The 24,877-nt window shown below is 41.7% G+C and overlaps 2 protein-coding genes across 2 annotated transcripts; one reads left to right on the top strand and one right to left on the bottom strand.

Moving 5' to 3' along the window:
• The first annotated feature begins 14,874 nt into the window (after window positions 1-14,874).
• LOC122044263 lies at window positions 14,875-15,360 on the top strand. The gene has a single exon (XM_042604780.1). It carries the CDS (start codon window positions 14,875-14,877, stop codon window positions 15,358-15,360), a length of 486 nt encoding a protein of 161 aa, XP_042460714.1.
• Window positions 15,361-20,303: 4,943 nt separating this feature from the next.
• LOC122040272 lies at window positions 20,304-21,910 on the bottom strand. Its single transcript, XM_042599600.1, has 2 exons — window positions 20,972-21,910; window positions 20,304-20,881 (listed from the first exon to the last, which is right to left on the bottom strand). The coding sequence occupies exons 1-2, from the start codon at window positions 21,863-21,865 to the stop codon at window positions 20,426-20,428; spliced, it is 1,350 nt and encodes a 449-aa protein (XP_042455534.1). The 5' UTR covers window positions 21,866-21,910; the 3' UTR covers window positions 20,304-20,425.
• Window positions 21,911-24,877: the final 2,967 nt, after the last annotated feature.

The following is a 24,877-nucleotide window of genomic DNA, read 5'->3' as shown; positions in this document are numbered from 1 at the left end:
GATATAAGCTTTCAGTCTTTGATTTTATTTTTTTTTAAATTATTTTCAGTTTTGGGACGAAACCTAGATTTGTCCCAAATTTTGGGACGAATCCTGGATTTGTCCCAAATTTTGGGACGAATCCTGGATTTGTCCCAAATTTTGGGACGAATCCAGAGATTCGTCCCAAAAATTTAATTATCTAAAAAAAAACAAAATGGGACGCCTTATATACGGACCTAGAGACATCGGAATTTGATGAAACAAATTTATATGCATTCGTATCATTGTCTTGATCGTAGATATATCCATAAAAATATTTTTTACTAAATATATTTATTTTTGGAATTTTTTAAATCCAATTTAACATAATTTGGGGTTAAAAATTTGAATCACTTAAAATATTAATTAAAAAATATGGATGGTGACATATTTACGATCAGGGCAAGATACGAACGCATAGAAACTTGTTTCATCAAATTCCGATGTCTCTAGGTCAAGATATAAGCTTTCGGTCTTTGATTTTATTTTTTTTAAATTATTTTCAGTTTTGGGACGAATCTCTGGATTCGTCCCAAAAATTTAATTATCTAAAAAAAAAAAAACAAAATGGGACGCCTTATATACGGACCTAGAGACATCGGAATTTGATGAAAAAAATTTCTATACGTTCGTATCATTGTCCTGATCGTAAATATATTCATAAAAATATTTTTTACCAAATATATTTATTTTTGAAATTTTTTAATTCCATTTTGACCTAATTTGGGGTAAAAAATTTGAATCACTTAAAATATTAATTAAAAAATATGGATGGTGACATATTTACGATCAGGGCAATGATACGAACACATAGAAACTTATTTCATCAAATTCCGATGTCTCTAGGTTCATATTTAAGGTTTCAGACATTAATTTACAATCGTTAACTGCACAACACCTTTTTAGTTATTAGAAATCTATATATGTATAAAAAAATATCTACCTAGAGACATCGGAATTTGATAAAACAAATTTCTATGCGTTCGTATCGTTGTCCTGAACGTAAATATATCCATAAAAATATTTTTTACCAAATATATTTATTTTTGGAATTTTTTAATTCCAATTTGACCTAATTTGGGGTTAAAAATTTGAATCACTTAAAATATTAATTAAAAAATATAGATAGTGACATATTTATGATCAGGGCAATGATACGAACGCATAGAAACTTGTTTCATCAAATTCCAATGTCTCTAGGTCAAGATATAAGCTTTCGGTCTTTGATTTTATTTTTTTTAAATTATTTTCAGTTTTGGGACGAATCTCTGGATTCGTCCCAAAATTTGGGACGAATCCAGGAATTCGTCCCAAAGTTTGGGACGAATCTCTGGATTTGTCCCAAATTTTGGGACGAATCCAGAGATTCGTCCCAAAAATTTAATTATCTAAAAAAAAAAAAACAAAATGGGACGCCTTATATACGGACCTAGAGATATCAGAATTTGATGAAACAAATTTCTATGCATTCGTATCATTGTCCTGATCGTAGATATATCCATAAAAATATTTTTTACTAAATATATTTATTTTTGGAATTTTTTAAATCCAATTTAACATAATTTGAGGTTAAAAATTTGAATCACTTAAAATATTAATTAAAAAATATGGATGGTGACATATTTACGATCAGGGCAACGATACGAATGTATAGAAACTTGTTTCATCAAATTCCGATGTCTCTAGGTCAAGATATAAGCTTTCGGTCTTTGATTTTATTTTTTTTAAATTATTTTCAGTTTTGGGACGAATCTCTGGATTCGTCCCAAATTTTGGGACGAATCTCTAGATTCGTCGCAAAATTTGGGACGAATCCAGAGATTCGTCCCAAAAATTTAATTATCTAAAAAAAATAAAACAAAATGGGACGCCTTATATACAGACCTAGAGACATCGAAATTTGATGAAACAAATTTCTATGCGTTCGTATCATTGTCCTGATCGTAGATATATCCATCAAAATATTTTTTAAAATAATATATTTATTTTTGGAATTTTTTAATTCCAATTTGACCTAATTTGGGGTTAAAATTTTGAATCACTTAAAATATTAATTAAAAAATATGGATGGTGATATATTTACGATCAGGGCAATGATACGAACGCATAGAAACTTGTTTCATCAAATTCCGATGTCCCTAGGTCAAGATATAAGCTTTCGGTCTTTGATTTTATTTTTTTTAAATTATTTTCAGTTTTGGGACGAATCCTGGATTCCTCCCAAAATTTGGGATGAATGCAGAAATTCGTCCCAAATTTAGGGACGAATCTCTGGATTCGTCCCAAATTTTGGGATGAATCCAGAGATTCGTCCCAAAAATTTAATTATCTAAAAAAAAAACAAAATGGGATGCCTTTTATATGGACCTAGAGACATCAGAATTTGATGAAACAAATTTCTATGCGTTCGTATCATTGTCCTGATCGTAAATATATTCATAAAAATATTTTTTTACCAATTATATTTATTTTTGAAATTTTTTAATTCCAATTTGACCTAATTTGGGGTTAAAAATTTGAATCACTTAAAATATTAATTAAAAAATCTGGATGGTGACATATTTACGATCAGGGCAACGATACGAACGCATAGAAACTTATTTCATCAAATTCCGATATCTCTAGGTCCATATTTAAGCTTTCAGACATTAATTTACAACCGTTAACTGCACAACACCTTTTTAGTTATTAGCAATCTATATATGTATTAAAAAAATATCTATCTTGAGACATCGGAATTTGATGAAACAAATTTCTATGCGTTCGTATCGTTGTCCTGATCGTAAATATATCCATAAAAATATTTTTTACCAAATATATTTATTTTTGGAATTTTTTAATTCTAATTTGACCTAATTTGGGGTTAAAAATTTGAATCACTTAAAATTTTAATTAAAAAATATGGATAGTGACATATTTATGATCAGGGCAATGATACGAACGCATAGAAACTTGTTTCATCAAATTCCGATGTCTCTAGGTGAAGATATAAGCTTTCAGTCTTTGATTTTATTTTTTTTAAATTATTTTCAGTTTTGGGACGAATCCAGAGATTCGTCCCAAAAATTTAATTATCTAAAAGAAAAAAAACAAAATGGGACGCCTTATATACGGACCTAGAGACATCAGAATTTGATGAAACAAATTTCTATGCGTTCGTATCATTGTCCTGATCGTAGATATATCCATCAAAATATTTTTTATTAAATATATTTATTTTTGGAATTTTTTAATTACAATTTGACCTAATTTGGGGTTAAAAATTTGAATCACTTAAAATATTAATTAAAAAATATGGATGGTGACATATTTACGATCAGGGCAACGATACAAACGTATAGAAACTTATTTCATCAAATTCCGATGTCCCTTGGTCAAGATATAAGCTTTCGGTCTTTGATTTTATTTTTTTAAAATTATCTTCAGTTTTGGGACGAATCCAGGAATTCGTCCCAACGTTTGGGACGAATCTCTGGATTCGTCCCAAATTTTGGGAAGAATCCAGAGATTCGTCCCAAAAATTTAATTATCTAAAAAAAAAAACAAAATGGGACGCCTTATATACGGACCTACAGACATCGGAATTTGATGAAACAAATTTCTATGCGTTCGTATCACTGTCCTGATCGTAGATATATCCATAAAAATATTTTTTACTAAATATATTTATTTTTGGAATTTTTTAATTCCAATTTGACCTAATTTGGGGTTAAAAATTTGAATCACTTAAAATATTAATTAAAAAATATGGATGGTGACATATTTACTATCACGGCAACGATACGAACGCATAGAAACTTATTTCATCAAATTCTGATGTCTCTAGGTCAAGATATAAGCTTTCGGTCTTTGATTTTATTTTTTTTTTAATTATTTTCAGTTTTGGGACGAATCCTGGATTCGTCCCAAAATTTGGGACGAATCCAGGAATTCGTCCCAAAGTTAGGGACAAAATTGGGAACAAAAAATATTTGTTCCTAAAAACCCTAGATCTAATTCCCCGATTCTTTTTCCCTTCACTCTTTTCTTTCCTCTCTCCCCCGTTCCCCCTTCTTCCCATCTGCGATTTCCAGGTTTCGGCCACAACTCCGACCGACGACGGCGTGATCTACGACGATCGGCGGTGGAAGGTTTTCGTTTGGTAAGCAAAACGATCTTGGATCTCTCTCTGTCGGCGTCGCGGGGCTGCCTGCCGGCGCCAGGCACTTGCTGGCCTTGTGCATGGCCGGCGACGGCAGCCGCTGCCTGGCCTCCGGCAGGGCCTGCCTTGCCTTCGGTAGCCTCTGCCTGGCCTCCGGCAGTCCGCTGCCTGGCCGGCGTGTGGCTGCCCGTTGCCAGGCGATGGCTGGACGGCGTATGGCTGCCACCATGCACCATTTTGCAGTTGGCTGGACTGTTTATGGCTGCCGCCATGCACCATTTTATCAGTTGTTTAAGTTAATATTCGAAAATTACTGTCTGAATTCATAATGTTCGTTTGTGCAGGTCACATTTTGAGTTCCGCTCAAAGTCAGAATCCTCCCAATGATGACGATGATGATGCCTACGATGATAACGATGATGGCGGTGATGATTTTAATAATGTATGATGATTTTTTTTCTCATGTTTACTGCTTTACACATTAATCAATGATTTTTTAACTTTTCAACTCTGCCATTTGTAGGTTAAGTCTGTTGTCTTCTTGCACTGTTCCACTGTCAATGTATGAGATGACTTATCTTTGACGTAGACTAATCTATATGATTCTTAGTTGTGTACCAGTAACAAAATTAAAGCATAACTAGGCATTATGAATGAAGTCTCTAATACTCTGACTTTATTTTTGTCTTGATTTGATAATGTTGTTTGTGCAGGTCTCAATTTAGTGTGATCTCAGTGTAGTTGAAGACACCTGTATTTGTTCACCTCTTTTCGGTATTCCTAAGTTCTTTAATATGTATTTACTGATCTATATATAAAGTTAGCTTTAAATAATTATGTTATAGTTGTTTAATTCTATAAAGTTAACTTTAAATAATTATGTTAAAGTTAGCTTTAAATAGTTGTTTAATTGTGTTCCTTCTTTTTGATAAGTCGCTCTTTCTTGTTTTGTCTTCAATGATAATGATGCATAAAAGTTCTGAATTTGATCTATGTACAGTCTCAAAACTATATAGATACATAAAAGTTCTATATTTCATCTAGAATTACATCACACTATTCTAAAATTCTTTACTAGATAACGATGCATCCTCCTACCTTAATATTTTGTAAAGAGTTGTTAAAAATGTGCTAAAGTTATTCATATGAAATTGTCAACTAGTTAACACAATGAAATGAACAATTATTTTAAACATCCTTTAGTTTACATTAAATATCAACCCAAGACAAAACTATAAATTCAGCAAAATAAACTGAAAAATAAAGATAACTAAGTGAGAAAATTTAAACCCTAATACCATACTTCACAATATCTCTCTCTCTTTCTCTCTATCTGATGTGCTAATTATATTAGGTTGTATCGTAGTTACGATACATGTACTTAGCTTCAAAATAATTCTTATAATTTTATTTACCGTTGTTATGACATGGATGATTCATATCGTTGGTAAATATGACTTTTATTAGAATTAGGACTTTTATTAGAATGTTTAAGGAATTTCACATTTATGTTTTGTTTCCAATTATTCTTTTTACATGGCCATATCGTATAATATTTACAATCTTTCTTGTTAGACATGATCTAAGTTTATTTGTTTGTTGTTATGTAGGCAAAGGAGATTTGATGGGGATCAAAGATTTTGCGACACATGAAGATGACTATGTATTCTTAGTGTTTGTTGATGGATTATTTTGTGGCACACGAAAACATTGGGTTGTTGAACTTTGTATCATATTTTCTAGTAGCTTGAACAAGATGGATATTGTAAACTTTGTTGAAATCTTTATATTTCTTGAATTATGAGTTGATGTGTTAATGTTAAATTAGGATGTGTTGAATGTTAAATTAGGATGTGTTGAATGCATATTATTTGTTATTTGAATTTGCTTTGTATGTATTTGGATTGTATTGTAGAAAGAAATTGAAGCTGGAAAAAATTATTTGATATAGGGACGAATTTGGCAACGAAAATTATTTGTCCCAATTCTATCGTAATTTGGAACAAAATTATTTTCGTCCCAGATTTTGGGACGAATCCACAAAATTTGTCCCAGAATCTGAGACGAATCCACAAAATTCGTCCCAAAATTCGTCCCAGAATCTGCGACGATTTGTGGATTCGTCCCAAATTTCGTCCCAGTTTTGCAACAAATTTATTATTCGTTGCAAAATTAGGAACAAAGATAGCAACAAAAAAAAATTTGTTACCGAATTTGTCCCCAAATTCGTTGCAATATTAGGGACAAACTTTGCAACAAAATATAATTTGTCACCGAATTCGTCCCCAAATTTGTTGCAACAATCAAGACAATTTTGGCGGAAAATTTATGTAAATTCGTCCCTAAATTCGTTCCTAAGTTTGCAACAAAAATAATTTTCGTTGCAAATCTGTATACTTTTTTGCAACGAATTTGGGGACGAAAATTTTATTCGTCGCCAAATTCGTCCCCAAATTCGTTCCCAAATTTGCAACAATCCATAATTCGTTCCAAAAGTTGGCATCAACCATTTTGGGACGAAAAATTTTTCGTCCTAAATTTTGTCGCAAAAATTTTTGCAACGAATTTTTTTTTAAAATTCGTCCCCAATTTTGTCCCCAAATCCTTTATTTTTTGTAGTGTTGGTACTTCTTCTTCATGGAATCTCATATATATATATGTTATCTTTAGAGATATCCTTGCAAAGAATGATTTTCAAGATTGAGTGATGAATATCTTGGAAGAGATATTTCTTTACTTTAAAATCATTTAATTTCAACGTCTCATGCACTACCTTTTCCACATCTCTAAGTGCAACACCTTTAGTTGGTTTTGTTATTCTAAAAATCATGATCATTCAATATTATTTGGACCTTAAGAAATTCCCTCATAGTGACTAGCGAACCGAGGAATGACTAGCTGTACAAAACTTTCAAAAGCCATCATTCATCTTGAAACTTGACTTTGATACCAATATAACAAATCAAGTAGTGTTGCACAATAGTAGAAGGCCCAAGATAGACAAGGAGAATAAAAAAATATTATATTCTTGATGCATTTCGTTGATAAACAAATAGCTTTTTATAAACTAATACGTTACCCACTAACTTCTTAATTAACATTAGAAGTAAGAGTTATCTTCGGGGATAACTCTTCACCTTGTTTATCTTGACTTAATTACGTCTCACCTTGTCAAAAAAGTTTAAGAAGGATTTCACATAAGGTCCGAACATAAAATTTATCCAATTAAACTTTTATTTTATTTATATAATTTATTTTTTTTATATATAGATTAGCTGTGAGCCATATTAATATTCCTATATTTATTTGTATGTTTATGTTATTTTAAGACTAGATGAAAATACATCTTGCGTATAAGATTGTATTCTAGAGACATAAGATTTGAATTTTCGAAGCTCTCCTCATAGAGGTACTACCACCTATGGGTTATTGGCCACAAGTAGATGTAGTGTACGATCCCTGCAACAACCTCTTCACGATAACCTATTCTGGTTAGTAATGGTCGAACGACTGACATTAATGGAGGTCAATATATATAATTAAAGGTCATTTATATGATTAATGACTTAAATGGTTGAATGGTCCATAACTTTCCAGAGATCTCGATCACAATCTCTCCATATATCTCTCATCTCATTCCTATAAATACTCAAGTACATTTGTCATTTAGGGTGTGTTTGATAGGTGGGATAGGATAGGATAAGGATTTAAAGTGATAAAAAAAAGTGTTAATTTTGTAGGTGAGGTAGGATAAGTTATACCTTGGGGAGCCCATGATTATTTATCTCACCTAAAATTTCATCCTATCCCACCTATTAAACACATCAGAATATTGTTAATGAAACTTCAGAGAGGCTCATTTTCTATTTTCATTTTTTGAGAAAATAAAAAAATACTATTTGATTGACAATTTTCATATTTATTTTCTAAAAAATGAGATATTATTTTATAAAAAATAAAAAATGTCTAAAAATTATTTTCTAAGAAAAGAAAAAACATGCATTTTTTAGAAAATGAAAATAAAATCAAAAGCTCCCTTAATTTTTTATATTTTCTATTGTCCGCCGTACTTTTAGGGAATTAAGAGATAAGAGCGGAGGGAGGTTAATGCGAGAGAAGATGGGAGTGAACCATCCCCTAATCTATTTTTTTTATACCAGAAGATCTGATCTCGGTTAATGCCTACAAGGGCTTTAACCCGAGGGTTATTTTATTTTTTTTATATGTAATTGTTCATCTATTTCTTCAAATTAAATTTTATGATTGAGTTTATATATAGAGTAAATTTTATGATTGAGTTTGTATATAGAGGGTGGTTGATTATAATTCCTGACTTTGTCACCGATGAGAAAGGTGTCGTTGGAAATAACTTTTCGTACACTCTCTTGCATTTGTTCTTGTGTCCCTGAGGTTATAATATCGTGGTAGGACATTCAAATTATCAATCAGATATCCACGGTTCGAATCTCAGTCACGGTATATTTATAGGAAGTTTCCTTCAAATGGGGGACATAACTAAAGGATGCTGGACTTCTAAATTGATCACCGCATAAGCTTATCGATTTATCCTGATAATCGATGAAAAAATTCTGTAAAACTAAATCGATCATTCTAAGAATGATCAATAACACTAATTGAATTATCATTTTTTTTTTCTTCTACATTTGCTCTGGTACATGCAGGTCAAATCATGTTGTGCAGGTCCGACTAAACTTCGACTTCAATAGCCACCAGATTAGCAAACATTCACGTCATTACCTCTATCTTAGAATCAATCTAATTGGCAGATTTCATACGCATTAATGTCCAATAAAGGTTATCTATTAGTCACATAGCTTGTAGCTCGTAAATAATAAGTTCCAACAAATTAGTCCTAAAAAATGCATGAACTACGTAGATTAAAGTGTTAAAAATTAAAGAGTTTTTGCATAACAAGGAGGATAAAAAAATTCTCAACCATTTTCGTTGATAAACAAATAGCCTATTTATAGGCTAACACAAAACATACTAACTCCTTAATTATATTTCACTAACTCTTCAACATTAATTATTTATATACCTTGGTATTTTTTCTTTACGGACTCTCAGATAAATTTGGCGGTATCTTAGATAGAATTATGTCCAAGATTATGATTGATCTTGTGGTAACGGTGGGATCCGCTTTGTAGGAGGTCATCGTCACGTGGAAGATCATAGTCAAAGTGATCAACGTCCTGGGCACTCGTCTAATCGGGCGAACCACCTTCTTGGTCGGCATGAAAAGTAGTCGATCCGACACTTCGATAGCTCGGTCAAATACTGAGCTTCCGAGGCTCAAAAAGCTCAAGCATGGAAGGACGAAGGCCGAGCGTCTGTCTCACTCGGTTAAACGGTGGACGCCACCCCGACTAGGCAGGCAGAGCTCCCTCGCTCGACAGGACGGAGTCGGACAGCAGACCATTGGCCGAGCGGATGCTCGACCCCCATTCGGCCCGACCATGGTATCACTCGGACGATAGACTGATCGAGCGGCTCTCCCTCTTGGCCCGATAATGGACAAAAGGAGCAGTTGAGAATATCTTCCTAGAGACCAGTGTCGCCGACAGGCGGCATGGTTAGCGGCATGGTCAGACAAAAAATCGTACGGTCGAAGCTTTCACTGTCACGTCAGGGATATGCTCGGGCTGTTAAGATATGTCGTCAGACACACTTTTCGGACACATCCTTTCCAGGTATGCTCTGAGAATCATACACGCCTTGGGAAGCATGCACGCGCCTCTCAGGAGCCCTATATAAGGACTCCTAGACTTCGACGAAGGTATGTTCACTCCCACTGTAGCTACAGTTACGCTGCTGTTATTTTCTCTTCTCCACTTCATTCGCTTGCCGCCGGTGACTGACTTGAGCGTCGGAGGGCGATCGCTGGGGAACCCCTCCCCTGCTCGGCACTAACGACTTGTGGTTGCAGGCTTAGCTCGTCGGAGGCCCACACCATCTTTAGTCTACATCCAGTCAACGCTTAGCTCATCGGAGATCCACGTCATTTTCAATCTACATCCAGTCAACGTGAGCACCATCTCCCCAGCGCCCGTCGACTCGACTCTCGGACAGGATCAAATTTGGCACCGGCTGTGGGAACGCACCTGCATCCGAGCTGAGAAGATGGAAGAAGCTGGACAACTTCACACCTTGATGCTCTCTTAGGAGGAGCTCGACATGCTCATACAAGCACAAGCAGCAAAAATAGTCGATCAGCAGTAGCAAAGAGTGTTAGCCGATCGGCTGACGCAACAGGCGACATCAACCTCGGGAAGCCGAGCTACGTAGGAAGACCGGCCGGAATAGTTGTCCATCTGGGGGCAGAATAAAGGACCGATCGACACACAAGGGGAGGCGCCGCCTGCCCCGATACCATTCCACCGAGCTTTGTTCCAAAGGCCCTCCGAGATCGTGCAAGCAAACCAAGAGCAAGGTTCTTCGTTAGATGAAGCGCTCGTTCGGGATGCGAGGAAAGGCAAAGCGTCGAAAGCTGATTTGTCCCCCGAGCAGATCAACTGCCAATTCTCCGAGGCGATACTGTAAGATCCGCTACCGAGGCAATACGCCCTTCTGGCGATTGGAGAGTACAACGGATCAACTGACCCGGACGACCATCTTGGTAAGTTCGACAACACCGCTACTCTTCATCAATACACAGATGGAATCAAATGCCGAGTCTTCCTCACTACATTATCCGGCTCGGCACAACGCTAGTTTTGGAGGTTGTCGGACGGGTCGATCTGGAATTTTAAGGACTTCCGAACGGCTTTCCTCCACCACTTCGTGAGCAGCAGGAGCTATCAGAAGACAAGCGTCAATCTGTTCTCCATGAATCAAGGGCCAAGAGAGACTCTCCGAACCTACATCTAACGCTTCAACCAGGTAGCGATGGATATTCTCTCGGTCTCGTCCGAGACCATGATGAACGCGTTCAAGCAAGGGCTCGTGGATGAGGATTTCTTCCGATCACTCGTCAGGAAGCCGCCCCGAGACTACGACCATATGTTGAAGAAGGCCAACGAATACATAAACGTGGAGGAACCCCAAACGGCCAGAAGGAAGGAGGCACCATCAGAACCAGCTACCAAGAGGGCCCCAAGCCGAAGGAGCACGGACACATCAGGAAGCAAGGTCACACGCCGTCCAGCATGTGGCCTCCGAGCGGCCAAAGCCAAAGGGAAAGGTATGAACTCCTATGTTTTATGCTTTCCATCAGTTGGCAACCCACAACACCTATGATTGTCGCAGATTCCCCTCTGTCACTCAAACGACCCTTGAAGTTATCACCATCGATCGCCTTCACCCAACCAGCGACATAGGCGTCGGAGCACCAGACTGCAGGAGGAGACCAGACGATCACTCGAGCGGTAGCACCATCATCAGCCAAGGAGTGACGACCATCTTCGAGCCTCACACGAACGAGGCAGACCATCCGCTCGAGAGGAGGAGAACAGAAGCAATGCCGCCCGGGGAGAAATCAACATCATAGCTGGTGGACCGACCAACGGAGACTCCAATCGAACCCGAAAATCATACGCTCGGAGGCTGGAGATCCACGCTGTAGGTTGCAGTCAAGAGAGGGTGAGCGGACCCGAGATCAACTTTGGCCCCAGGGATCTCGAGGGGATTGAAGTGCCGCACGAAGATGCCCTCATTATCCAAGCGGTAATTGCCAACTATACTATTCACCGCATATTCATTGAAACAGGGAGCTCAGTCAACATCATTTTCAAGAAGGCGTTCGATCAGCTCCAGATCGATCGTGCTGAGTTGCTTCCGATGACGACCCCTCTGTACGGGTTCACCAGCAATGAGGTTCAGCCGATCGACCAAATAAGGTTGGCCATATCACTCTGAGAGGAGTCACTCCGGAGGATGTGGACTATCAACTTCATCGTAGTAGACGCTCCCTCCACCTACAACATCATTCTGGGTCGACCGGCCCTCAATGAGTTCCGAGCGGTAGTGTCAACCTACTGCCAGAAGATCAAGTTCCCAGTTGAAGACCATGTCGGGGAAGTCAAAGGGGATCAGCTGACTGCTCGACACTGCTACGTGGAGATGGTCCAGACAGAAGCCAAGTCTGCTCGGAAGATGCTCTGGCTAGAGGTACACGCTATAATCGGAAAACCTCCTAGTCTGGTTTATGAGGAAAAGGAAGAAGTGCATATACATCCTGGTCGAGCAGAGGCGACGACCTTTATAGCGTCCGACCTGGGGGCCGAGCAGAAAGCCGAACTGATCAACTGCCTCTAGCAGAACCATGATGTTTTTGCATGGTCAACGCACGAGCTGCCCGACATCTTTCCGAGCGTCGCGCAACATGAACTCCACATCCGACCAAATGCTAGGCCGGTAAAGTAGAGAAAAAGAGACTTCAGTGCTGAGCAGAACTTGATCATCTGGGAAGAAGTTGAGAAGCTCCTGGATGTCGGCCACATACGGGAGGTTCAATTCCCGAGCTGGCTCGCGAACATGGTGCTCATCTCCAAGCCAGGCAACAAATAGTGGGTCTGCATTGACTTCCGGGACTTAAACAAAGCATGCCCGAAAGAATTCTATCCCTTGCCCCGGATCGATCAGATGGTAGAATCCACTACTGCGTGCGAGCTGATATGCATGTTGGACGCGTATCAGGAGTACCACCAAGTGTCGCTCGCTAAGGAGGATCATGAGAAGGTTAGCTTTATTATGGCTGATGGAACCTACTGTTACAATGTGATACCGTTCGGATTGAAGAACGCCGGAGCCACCTACCAGAGGCTGATGAACAAGGTGTTTCGGAGGCAGATCGGCGGCAATATGGAGGTATACGTCGATGACATACTGATCAAATCCTCCAAGCAGCTGACCTCTGTGCAGATATCATGGAGACCTACTAGACACTTAGGATGTACAAAATCAAGTTAAATCCAAACAAGTGTTTGTTCGGCGCAAGGAGAAGATGTTTCTTGGGCTACATAGTCACCGAGTGAGGCATTGAGGTGAACCCCAGCAAAGTAAAGGCACTGCAAGATATGCTGCCTCCATGAAATTTAAAGGAAGCATAGCGTCTCATCGATCGAATAACAGCATTATCTCGGTTCATATCCAAGTCATCCGACCGGAGCCTACCCTTCTTCTGGATATTGCGTCGAGCCACCAAATTCCAGTGGGACGAAGAGTGCGACCAGGCCTTCGAGTAACTCAAGGCGTATCTGAACTCGCTGCCTGTATTGGCTAAGCCAACTGTCGGTGAGCCACTCTGAATCTATCTTTCCTCGACCGAGCATGATGTCGGCTCAACATTGGTTCGGCAGAACGACGAAGAGCAACCAGTGTATTTCCTTAGTCATATTTTCAAAGATGTTGAATCCCGCGACACTGGTATCGAGAAGTTTGCCTTTGCGTTAGTTCTGGCCGCTCGGAGGCTTCGCCCATATTTCCTCGCGCACACAATCATCGTGAAGACCAACAACCCTCTGGGGAGAGTCCTCCTCAATCCAGAAGCGTCAGGACGGCTGTCCAGTGGACAACAGAACTCAGCAAATTTGACATCTAGTATCAGCCCCGAACGGCCATTAAGGCGCAGTCCTTGGCGGACTTCATCACTGAAGTATAGAATCCCGAGCCAAAAGCCACTTGGAGGATATATGTGGATGGATCGTTCACTCGGCAAGGAAGCGAGATTGGTATACTACTGATCTCCCCCAGGAAGAGCGGATGCATCTGTCCGTTCGGCTGGATTATCGGGTGACCAACAACGAGGCCGAATACGAAGCACTCATAACAGGCCTGCAGGCCGCGCGGCACGTTAGAGCCGTCAAGGTTTTAATTCACTCGGATTCCCAATTAGCCGCTCAGCAGCTTATCGGGGCATTCGAGATAAGTAACACTCGGCTCAAACTCTACGCAGAGGCCTTCAAAAAGTTGAAGGCCAATTTCCGAGAGGACATTATACACAAGATTCTCCGAGCGAAGAATCAGGTGGCGGATGAACTGGCCAAACAAGCCAGCTCATTATCACCCATCGTTATCACACAGTCGATCGAGAAGGTGTCTTTGGTGGCGTATATCGATCGGATGGAGGGACTCACTTTCCCAGGCGATTAGAGGATGACACTGATAGAGTTTTTGCGATCGGAAGTTACACTGTCTGATCGAGAGGAGGCCCGACTACTCAGAAAAAGGGTCGGTCGGTTCACACTGATCGGAGACCAACTCTACAAGAAGGCTTTTTCTAGGCCGTTGCTTAAGTGCATTGGATCGGAAGACGCCGACTACATACTGCAAGAAGTACACCAAGGCTCCTGTGAGGGACATCCGGGTGGTCGGTCGCTGGCAAGGAAGATCTTGCTAGCCAGATATTTCTGGCCGACCTTACAAGCAGACGCCGCTCGAACAGTAGCCACCTGCTTGTCCTGTCAGAAGTACCATAACCTTTCACACCGACCTATTGAAGAAATGAAGGCTTCCATGGTATCATGCTCGTTTGACCAATAGGGTATGGACATCGTGGGGCCCTTCCCCATGGCGATAGGTCAGCGGAAGTTCTTGCTTGTCGTAGTGGATTATTTCTCCAAATGGGTCGAAGCAAGAATAACTGAGCAAATGGTCTAGAAGTTTATTTGGCAACACATCATCTGTCGATTAGAGATTCCGCGTCGATTCATCTGAGACAATGGTAGGCAGTTCGCCGGGCAGAAACTCAAAGAATGGTGCAAGGGGTACGACATTCAGTAGGTCTTCACCTCTGTATCATACCCTTAAGCAACAAACAGACCGAATTCGCCAATCGAGAGATCTTGCGGATCTTGCGGGTTCGGCTTAACCATGTCAGAGAAAATTGGGTGGACGAGCTCCCCGGCGTGCTATGGACCATCCGCACGACCCCTAAGGAAGGTATGGGAGTAACCCCATTCCACTTGGTGTATGGAGGTGAAGCGGTCGTCCCCGTCGAGATCAGAGTTGAGTCCGACCGGATGCAGAGCTACAGCGAGTACAACGCCGAGCGGAGGCTATTGGAGCTAGACCTGGTGGATGAGGCGCGCGCTAAGGCCTCCTTTCGGCTGATGGCCTACAGGCAAAAAATGCGGCAAAACTACAATAGGAGGGTGATTCTGAGGTCGTTCCAGGTCGGGGACCTCGTATGGAAGAAGGTGAAGCCAGTCAGTGATGTCACCAAACTAGAGGCTCCCTAGGTCGGACCCTTCAAGGTCATGGAAAAGCTTCGCTCAGGCGCTACTACCTAGAGAACGAGGACGGACGGTGACTAGAACGTCCGTGGAGCGCCAACCATCTCCAACCGTACCGAGCTAGATGAAATGTGCGTTGATGTAATTAATGTCATGTATTTTTCATTTTCCTACGCCCTTCGACTGCAAGATTGAAATCAAAAGCGAAAGGTTTGCACAATTATCGCCGAACGACGAGTCTTCATCAAACCGTCGAGCGACGATGTTAAACCCAGGTCTCCACCGACGGTCGAACGACGACCTTAAACTCCTGCCTTAGAAGACCGTCGAGCGGCGACATTAAACCCAGGTCTCCACCGACGGTCGAGCGACAACCTTAAACCTGAGGCTTCATCAAGCCGTCGGGCAGCGACATTAAACCCCAAAGTCGAGTGACGATTATAAACCCTAGAGGTATGGCCCTAATGAGTTCAATAATGGATATGTATCGTCAGTCTGGGATTGAAAGGCCAAAAGCTTAATAAGAAGGCAAGCAAATATGTGAAGAAACGCCAAACAACTTCATTGATAACGAAAAAAAAGTTGTGGAGTGGCAATCAAACATACAACACTTTGTTACAGAAGCCCTCCTCACTCAATGTAATCAAAAGCTTCATCAGGAATAGAGTTGAGGAGCTGGACGCGGTCGACAGCGTTAGCAGGCAAGGCTTCAGGGAGATGGTCATTCTCCTTCAGCTCGATGATCGTCGCGTCGATGGCCAGTTCAAACGATCTGACGATCTGTGTGGTTGCCTTCCCAAGGAACTGGTCCGAGCGGAGGTATCCCTGCTTCATAGCCACGAAGCGGCTCGGCTCAGCGTCCTGGTAAGTTTTCAGGGTCGCGTGGGAGGTCTCCAGAGAATCCTCAAGGACCTTCACTTGCCCTTGAAGATTGGTCTCCCGAGCTAAACGACTCTCCCGCTCGGCAACCAAAAGGTTCTCCACCTTCTTGAGCTTCTCGGCCAAGTTCCGAGCTTCCTGGTTCTTCAGATCCAGGTCAGCTATATCTCGATTTTTTCTGGTGGTGGCCAGCTCGATCTTCTGGTCATAGGATTTCACCTGGGTCTCGAGCTGACCTATCATGATCGCTCAGTCAGAGGAGGTCTTCTGCTCGGCCTCCAGAAGCTTCTTGGTCTTGGCCAAATCGGCCTGCAGCTCGACAATCGAAGGCCCTTGGGAGGAAGACGCTCCACCGGAATTCTTGAGCTTCTTTAGCTCCTCCTCCACAAGCGCCAAGCGGTTGCACACTGCCACACTCTCCATCCAGTACTGCTACAGAGCGGAAAAATGTTAGTACCGAATGAAGGTAAAAACACAAATTAATCATTGCATACATACCCCGGTGGACATTTGTAGGTGGCTGTTGGTGAGCAGCCTGAGCGGCATTGTTGCGGCGCATGCTCTGGCTTCCTCCCAGACCTTAGCGAGCGGCCCGCGAATGTGTATCTGATGTTCAGGAGTTTACGGTTGATCGCTGGCCGCCAAGAGCTCCTCCGTCGGGAGGTGAAGAATGACCGTCACGGATCGACGGTCGTTCGGGGCCGATTGAACTGACGCTGCGGGACCAGAAGACTGACCGGCTGAAGCTGGGAGAATACCAGATCGCAGAACCCTCCGCCGAGCAGGAGGGAGAGACGCGATCGACTGGGCAGCAATCGGGTCCGGTATCAGATCGGAAAGTGATGGAGTCCGGTCGGAGGAAATGGCTTCTACCACTTCACGGGCATTAGCAGAGGATAGGATACCCCATGCTCTAGGACTCGCACCACCGAAGTGGCAGAGCAGGACGATGTGACTGTTCGGCGCTGCTTGCGCATATTGAGCGGAAGGCTATCACCCTTAGAAGCCGAGTCTTCGGTCCGAGCGGTTGGCGGCACATCGGGAGGTAGGTCGCTTGTCCCTTCTAGATGGGCTATCCGACCGACAGCGCCTGTGTCCACAGTTGGTGTGCCTTCGCCCTCAGTTGTACCCTTGTGCGAGTCGACCGGGTCAGGCCGAGGCTTGCCATTTCCTTTGCCACTGCCACCTCTATCTCAGCCTGCTTGAGCTTCATCAGACCGGCCGCCCGAGCACGCATCATGATGTTAGCTACAAAAGAAGGAAAGAATCAGTTAGACTCAAGGGGAGAAGGTCTAGAAACTTTATACCTAGGCTGCTCGGGAGCTTCGTTTGAATCGGACTCAGCCCGAACATATACATAACACCCTCCGGGAGTAGCCTGTTGATGTCAAACTTCTGGCCGGATAGCATGTTCGCCGCATGGAGGTATTCCGGTCGGGTCTTATACTTCTTCAAATCTGGTTGAGGCAGGAGCCCGACTTGCCACTTGGTACGGAAGCTCGGCCGCTCGGGGAGACATATATAGAAAAAGTAATCTTTCCAATGTTTATTGGAAGATGACATCTTATCGAAGAAGACCAAGCCGACCCGAGACTGTAAGAGATAGGTGCCCAGTTCAGACTGCTTGGGATAATAGAAGTAATGAAACACTTGTGGAATAAGTGGGATGTCGTGTAGCCGGAACAGCACGACAATGCTGCACAGAAGACGGAAGGAGTTGGGGATGAGCAGGGGGAGCGGGACACGAAAATAATTACAAACTCCTATTATGAATGGGTGGATCGAAAATCAGAGACCAGCCATGAATTGATCCCTGAATAGGCAGGATCGTGTCGATCGATGGGTTGTTCAACCGATCGAACGGAGAAGCCAAGACAATCTCGTGGTCAGAGGGAATGTTGAAGGCATTTATGAGGCTCGCCGCATCGCCCGCATCAAATCGGGTTTCCATGGTTGTGTACCACGAGCCGGGAGCAAGGTCGGACGACTGCGATGAACTAGCCATCGCTGGAAAACAAAAAAATAGGAAGATGGATGGAAAAAGGGGACGGGAAAATGCCAAAGCAGGAGCAAGGAAGCAACTGAAGAAAAAGAATCAGGCAGGAGCAAGGTCGAAGAGCTTACAGACGGGGATCGCTGGGGGAAGAAGCCGAGGTTCGTCAGAGCACTGGACACGCGCAGTATCGCCGGAGCACACGGGAAAGACGCTAGCGATCGAGCAGGAGCCAACATTACGGCTTTATAAAGAGGGGGATCGACTGACTGGAGCCGTCCGATCTAGGGCATGGAATCAAAAATGCAGATCCGGTCGTTGAATTTGAACTGCCGAACGTCACATCACCTCTGTTGCTTTGATCGTGCGGTGATGGTGGTAATGCCACATGGCGTTCGCTTACAGGAAGGACTTAATGGTGGGATTTGCATGAATTCCGAGGAGATTTGGTCGAAGTCAGCATTGACTGCGCGGGTCGTGCCCATGCGAAGACGCCAAAGGAGAAATTTCCCAAGTGTAAATCCTCAGGGTGCTGAGCGGCCTAGGAGATCAGCCCTACGTGGGCTAATCGGGACACAACCAGCCCTTGGTCGATCGACCAATCGGTTACCAGACTACTTGTCCAGCCAGTCAGACTTACAGCCTCCTTCGACTAGACTTGAGAAGGAGGCATGTGATACGGTGGTAATGATGGTGCCCACCTTGTAGGAGGTCATCGTCACGTGGAAGATCATAGTCAAAGTGGTCAACGTCTTAGGCACTCGTTCGATCGGGCGAACCACCTTCCCGGTCGGCATTAAGAGTAGTCGATCCAACACTTTGATAGCTCGGCCAAATACTGAGCTTCCGAGGCTCAAAAAGCTCAAGCATGGAAGGACGAAGGCCGAGCGTCCGTCTCGCTGGTTAAACGATGGGCGCCGCCCCGACCAAGCAAGCAGGGTTCCCTCGCTCGACGTAGGGTTCCCTCGCTCGACGGGACGAAACCGGGCAGCAGACCATTGGCCGAGCGGACGCTCGGCCCCCGTTCGGCTCGACCATGGTATCACCCGGACGGTAGATTGGCTGAGCGGCTCTCCCGCTCGGGCCGATAACTGACAAAAGGAGCAGTTGGGAATATTTTCCTAGAGACCAGTCTAACCGACAAGCGGCATGGTTGGCAGCATGGTCAGACAGAGAATCGTACGATGGAAGCTTCCACTGTCACGTCAGAGATATGCTCGGGCTGTTAAGGTATGACGTCATGCACGTTTTTCTGATACATCCTTTCCAGATATGCTCTGAGAAGTGTGCATACCTTGTAAAGGGTGCACGCGCATCTCGGGAGCCCTATATAAGGACCCCCAGACTTTGACGGAGGTATGTTCACTCGCACTATATGTACAGTTATGCTGCTGTTCTTTTCTCTTCTCCACTTCATTCGCTTGCCGTCAGTGACTGACTTGAGCGTCGGAGGGCCATCGCCGGGAACTCCTCTCCGGCTCGGCACTAACTACTTGTGATTGCAGGCTTAGCTCGTCGGAGGCCCACGCCATATTCAGTCTACATCCAGTCAATGCTTAACTCATCAGAGGCCCACATCTTCAGTCTACATCTAGTCAACATGAGCGTCATCTTCCCAACGCCCGTCGACTCGACTCTCGAACAGGATCAATGATTAATAACTTTATGAAGAGATATTTTTTTGCTTTAGTATCTTTTAATTTCAACTTCACATTCTCTATCTTTTATGTATTTGTAGGGGCGACACTTATTTTTATTGTTGGTTCTCCTATTCCATAAATCATGATCTTAATTTCTATACTCTTTGGATATTAAAAAAATTCTTCATGAGCATATTCTAATGCTCATAATGACCATTGAATCGAGGAATAACTAATTATACAAAACTTTTGAAAGTCATCATTCTTTTTGAAACTTGGCTCTTATACAACAGCTAAAAATCAACTAGTTTTGCATAATAGTAGAAGGCTAAAGATAGGCAAGGAGGATAAAATGTATTCTCAATGTATTTCATTGATAAATAAATAGCTATTATAAACTAATACATAATCCACTAACTCCTTAATTATAGCCCACTGACTCTTCAACATTAACGATTAGCTCAAATATTATCCTATGATAATTTTATTTAACCAATATCATTACTAATTACTAAATCATCAATCCTAGTTATATTGGACGAAGAGAAAAAAATAATAACTAAATTTTCATTTCAATGCAATTAGCAATGTCGGGAGATACTTGGTATAGAGACTCCTCGGATGCTAATATATCCTCGAACTGCTCCCTACTTGTGCGACTTCTCAACAATTGCAATCCCATTTCCTTCAATTCCTCTGCCATCTCCTCCTGGTTTAAGAAAAACTCTTCAAATGTCTCCTCGAACGTTTTCATTCGTAACTCAATTAGTTCTACTTCTGTAGAGCCACGGACAAAGTGATTGTTTTCAATGGTGCTCTCTATACGCGTAGAATCTGCACGTATATCAAATCTGGCATTGTCATTGCACTTCTTGAGCAACTGGGTCAGTATCATAGTTGACGATTGATCTTTCAAATTGAAGTCGAGCTTGAAGATCATGACTTTAGTATTGTATTTCGGACAAATAAATTGATGATAAATAAATTCATCAATTCCGTTTTGTGCTGTTAATCCCTGTCAATCAAAGCAAATTATATTATTATCAATCAAAGAGCCAGATCGTGCATAAATTAAGTTCAGCTTGATCTTAATTCTCTCACGTACGTTTGGGGTTCTGCTAGAATTCAGCACGAGCCAAGCGACTCCATGTGGAGAAGCAGCTCCGAAAAGATTCATCAAAGCAACTGGAGGATCTTCTGGCAGGTCGTGATCAAGAAAGAAGGAGGCGTTCCGGACCTTAGGCGCTTCAATGTGCAGCTCAGGGACTACCTCGACGACGAGTGACTCGAGCTTTGGACCCTGGATGTCGATGGCGGCAATGCTGGGGATCATGTAGAACAGGACGAGATGCTTGATGGAGGCGGACTGGATGCTTAGCCTGCCCGCACCGTCCACGAGCCCATAGCAAAAGATGAGTTGCAGAGTCTCGAGGAGGGGGCAGGAGGCGAGGAGGTTGCTTAGAAAATCATGGCGAAGGAAGCAGAGTTCCATTTTGAGGGAGGTGAGTAGGGCGCAGCCCAAGGGCGAGAGAGGGCGGCGATCCGAGTATTTCGACACTCGGGTGTTATTCAACGAGAGACTCCTCAACGACTTGATGCCGAACAAGCCGCAATCCCTGCCGCTGACATTCATCCATCCCCTGAACACGGAGGTTCCGAGGATGAGGTCTTGCACGCCCGCCTCGGCGAGATTGAAGATGATAAACTGCATGAGGGGTTTGGGTAAATCGGATCCGTCGAGGAAGACGACGACGTGGCATTGGCGGATCAGGGCACGGGGGAAGGTAACTTCTTTGAGCCCGACGTCGAGGTGGAAGGCGTCGAGTCGGGGGATGAAGGGGAGGAGACGGCGGAACCGGGAGCAGACGGCAGAGAGGGCGACGCGCTGCTTGATGGAGAGAAAGGAGAGGATGGAGTTGAGGAGGTCTTCGTGTAGGGAAGTGAGGCGATCCTCTGGCGCGCTTGCCTGCTCACGCCGGCGTTTGTAGCGGTCCGTCATCAGGCGAACAAAGGCAAACTGTCTCTGCCGCCGTTTTATGACGGAGAGATTGGTCTAGGGTTGGGTTAGAATTGAAGATTTAAAATTTAGGGTTAAAAAAACTAATTAAATAAATCTTATAAAAAAATTAGTTATTAAATTTAATTTATTGCTTATTTATTTAAAAATTTAGGGTTAAAAAAACTAATTAAATAAATCTTATAAAAAAATTAGTTATTAAATTTAATTTATTGCTTATTTATTTATGTCTTTACCTTTCTTCCCACATCAATTAACTAATAATTATAATAGTAAATCATTTGCTAATTTTTTATCCATCAATCGTCTTAATTTCTGCATAATTTTTTTTTTTTGCCGAGTTAGTTAAAAAGTGACAGGTTTATTATAATAGAATAGAATTAGATTTGGATACATACATGTCTTAGAAAAAAGTACTCTATCTTTTAGTCATTTGACGATCGACTATAACTTGAATTTGTAGTTTACTTCTCTTGTACATAATGTGGATGAGTTGTGAGAAGTGACTGGGTTAAGGATGACAATGGAACGAAGAGGGAGCGAGTTTGTCATCCATATTCCTAGGGGTATAATCGAGTCGAGCTAAACTCTTGAATATTTGAATTTGACTCGTTTATAATCAAGCTGAGCTCGAGTTTTATTTAACGAATATATTCATGTCTCACGAGCTGATTCGAACTTTTATTGAGCATAAACGAACTTAATAAATAAAAATTATAAATTATAAATTTAAATATTGATTAAAAACTAAATTATATATTTATAGAGAAAATTATAATATTCTTATTAAAATTTATAATTTATTCTAATAAAAATAATTTATCTATATATTGCATAAGTAGAGTATAAAAATCTATAAATTCAATATCAAAACTATTATTTTTTTATTTAAAAGTTTATCCATAAATTTAACGAACATGTTTACGAGCTAATAAATCAAATATTGTGAAACTTGAACTTAGTTTGTTTATCTTAACGAACCTCATTAAATGAGCTCAAACGGACTTTTATCGAATCGAGATTCGAATAGCTCATGAGCAGTTTGGTTTATTTACACTCATACTTATTCCTGCCACTGAATTATATCTCCGCCTCCCTCCCTGGTTATGTCTAATCAAAAAAATCTCTATCCTAAACCTTATAAGGAATAAATTCTCATCCCCACTTCAAATGTCCATTGACTTAGTAAAAATATTTTAAAGTTTTTAAAATAATATTAATTAAGAATACAATGACATATAAATATTAATATTAGTATTAATATTAATTAAATAATGCATATATATAAATAACTTGGAAAGATGAAACTTTTATTATTATTATTATTATTATTATTATTATTATTAACGAATTTAGAAATAGAGATAGTATCCCCACACTCGTCCTCATTCAACTATAGGAATTTAAAAAATTTCGGAACCCAAACTCATACATAAAAAAGACTCTCTAATTTCTAAACTTACCACCATTCTAAGTTTTTCTCACAAAGTCTCAAACACGTGGGGAAAATTATCATAGCGTAATCATTTTGTTTTTTATAATAGTCTTGATTTCTAATATTTGAGCGCCCAGTTATATATAGTTTGTTCTAAAATATAATTCTAATGAATTTAATAATATTTATGACAATTCTTTGATTTTTTATTTATTCTTTTACGTCTATTCTAACATCTGATACGGTCAAATGAGAAGAGCCCTCTAATAGAGTATGAAAGGTCAACAGACTAATATAGATATCGATCAAAAGTCCAAGATGAGTAAAAAAGTTAAGTAGTTGGTCTAATAGGATTTCTTTCTCCCAGTCAGTTCTATCAATCAGATGGGATTTCTATGGGCTTCACTCCGGACTCTACTGGACCCTCACAGGGCTCTACTCCTCGTCTTCTTCCGATCAATTCTGTCGATCGGATGAGCTCTCTATCGGCCCCACTCCCAGCTATGTCGGACCCGCATAGGGCTCTAGTCCCCGTCTTCTCCCGATCAGTTCCATCGATCAGACGGGCTCTCTACCACCCCACTCCTAGCACTGCTAGACTCGCACGGGGCTCTGCTCCTTGTCTTCTCCCGATCGATTCTATCGATTGGATGGGCTCTCTACCAGTCCACTCCCAGCTCTGCCGAATCCATATAGGGCTCTGCTCCCCATCTCCTCAAGACTTTTCAACTCCAAAAATAATAGCAAAAATAAAAAATAGCAGTAATAAAAGAGAGACGAGAAATTTAACTTGGTTACAACCCAGGGGTTGTTAATCCAAGACAGTCAAAAAGCTCCACTAGAATGTCTCCTTTACTGTAGGTGGAGAAGTCTTTTTTACACACTAAGAATGTTTAAAAGTTGCTAGGAACTTAATACAGAGTTGAATAGACAATTCCTAGCTCCAAGGGCCTTTATATAGCTCCTAGAAAGTCTATCTCGAGTGTCGAAGGTGCCTCCAAGAGGGTTGAGGGCGCCTCCAATGAGTTTGACCAGATAAAGTTTTATCTGCTTCGCAAACGACCACTAGACTGGGTCTGAGGCGCCTCCAATGCCATTGAAGGCGCCTCGGACAAGGTTGAGGGCAACTTCAAGGTAATGGAGGTGCCTCCAAGCCTGCAGGCAGCACAGGCGCCTTCAGCACTTCGTTGAAGGTGCCTCCAGCTAGCTTTTCCAGTTCCTTTTGACTCCTTCCGAAGCTCTGATTGCTTGGGTGATTACGGCCAACCGAAATAGGGCACACCCGAACCCAATTTTCGGCCTTCTCCTCGAGCAAGCTTCCGACCCGGCTTCTCGTCCCTCGAATGTTGCACACGTTCTTCTCGTTCACTGGTGTACTCTTCCACAGCTATTTCGTCCTTCAGACGCACCGAGCCCGTCTACTCCCTTCCCGTGCCGTTCTTCTCGCTAGCTACGTCTTCCGTTCGACTTCCGGCGCTCCTAAGCTCCTGCACACTTAGACACAGGAATCAAATAACAAATAGGACCTAACTTAACTTGGTTGATCACATCAAAACAAC

This window comes from Zingiber officinale, chromosome 2A (assembly GCF_018446385.1).
Source record: "Zingiber officinale cultivar Zhangliang chromosome 2A, Zo_v1.1, whole genome shotgun sequence".
In the NCBI taxonomy this organism is placed as follows: domain Eukaryota; kingdom Viridiplantae; phylum Streptophyta; class Magnoliopsida; order Zingiberales; family Zingiberaceae; genus Zingiber; species Zingiber officinale.
The sequence above is the reverse complement of the archived record's forward strand: the minus strand, read 5'-3'. Positions and strand labels throughout refer to the sequence as shown.

What these genes read in the sequence shown, in the direction of transcription:
- LOC122040272 (XM_042599600.1), bottom strand. Translation starts at nt 21,865, where the DNA reads ATGACGGACCGCTACAAACGCCGGCGTGAGCAGGCAAGCGCGCCAGAG. An exon ending in ATTCTAGCAGAACCCCAAAC is followed by an intron (nt 20,882 to 20,971) that starts GTACGTGAGAGA and finishes TTTGATTGACAG; the next exon opens with GGATTAACAGCACAAAACGG.
- LOC122044263 (XM_042604780.1), top strand. Translation starts at nt 14,875, where the DNA reads ATGGTGCAAGGGGTACGACATTCAGTAGGTCTTCACCTCTGTATCATA.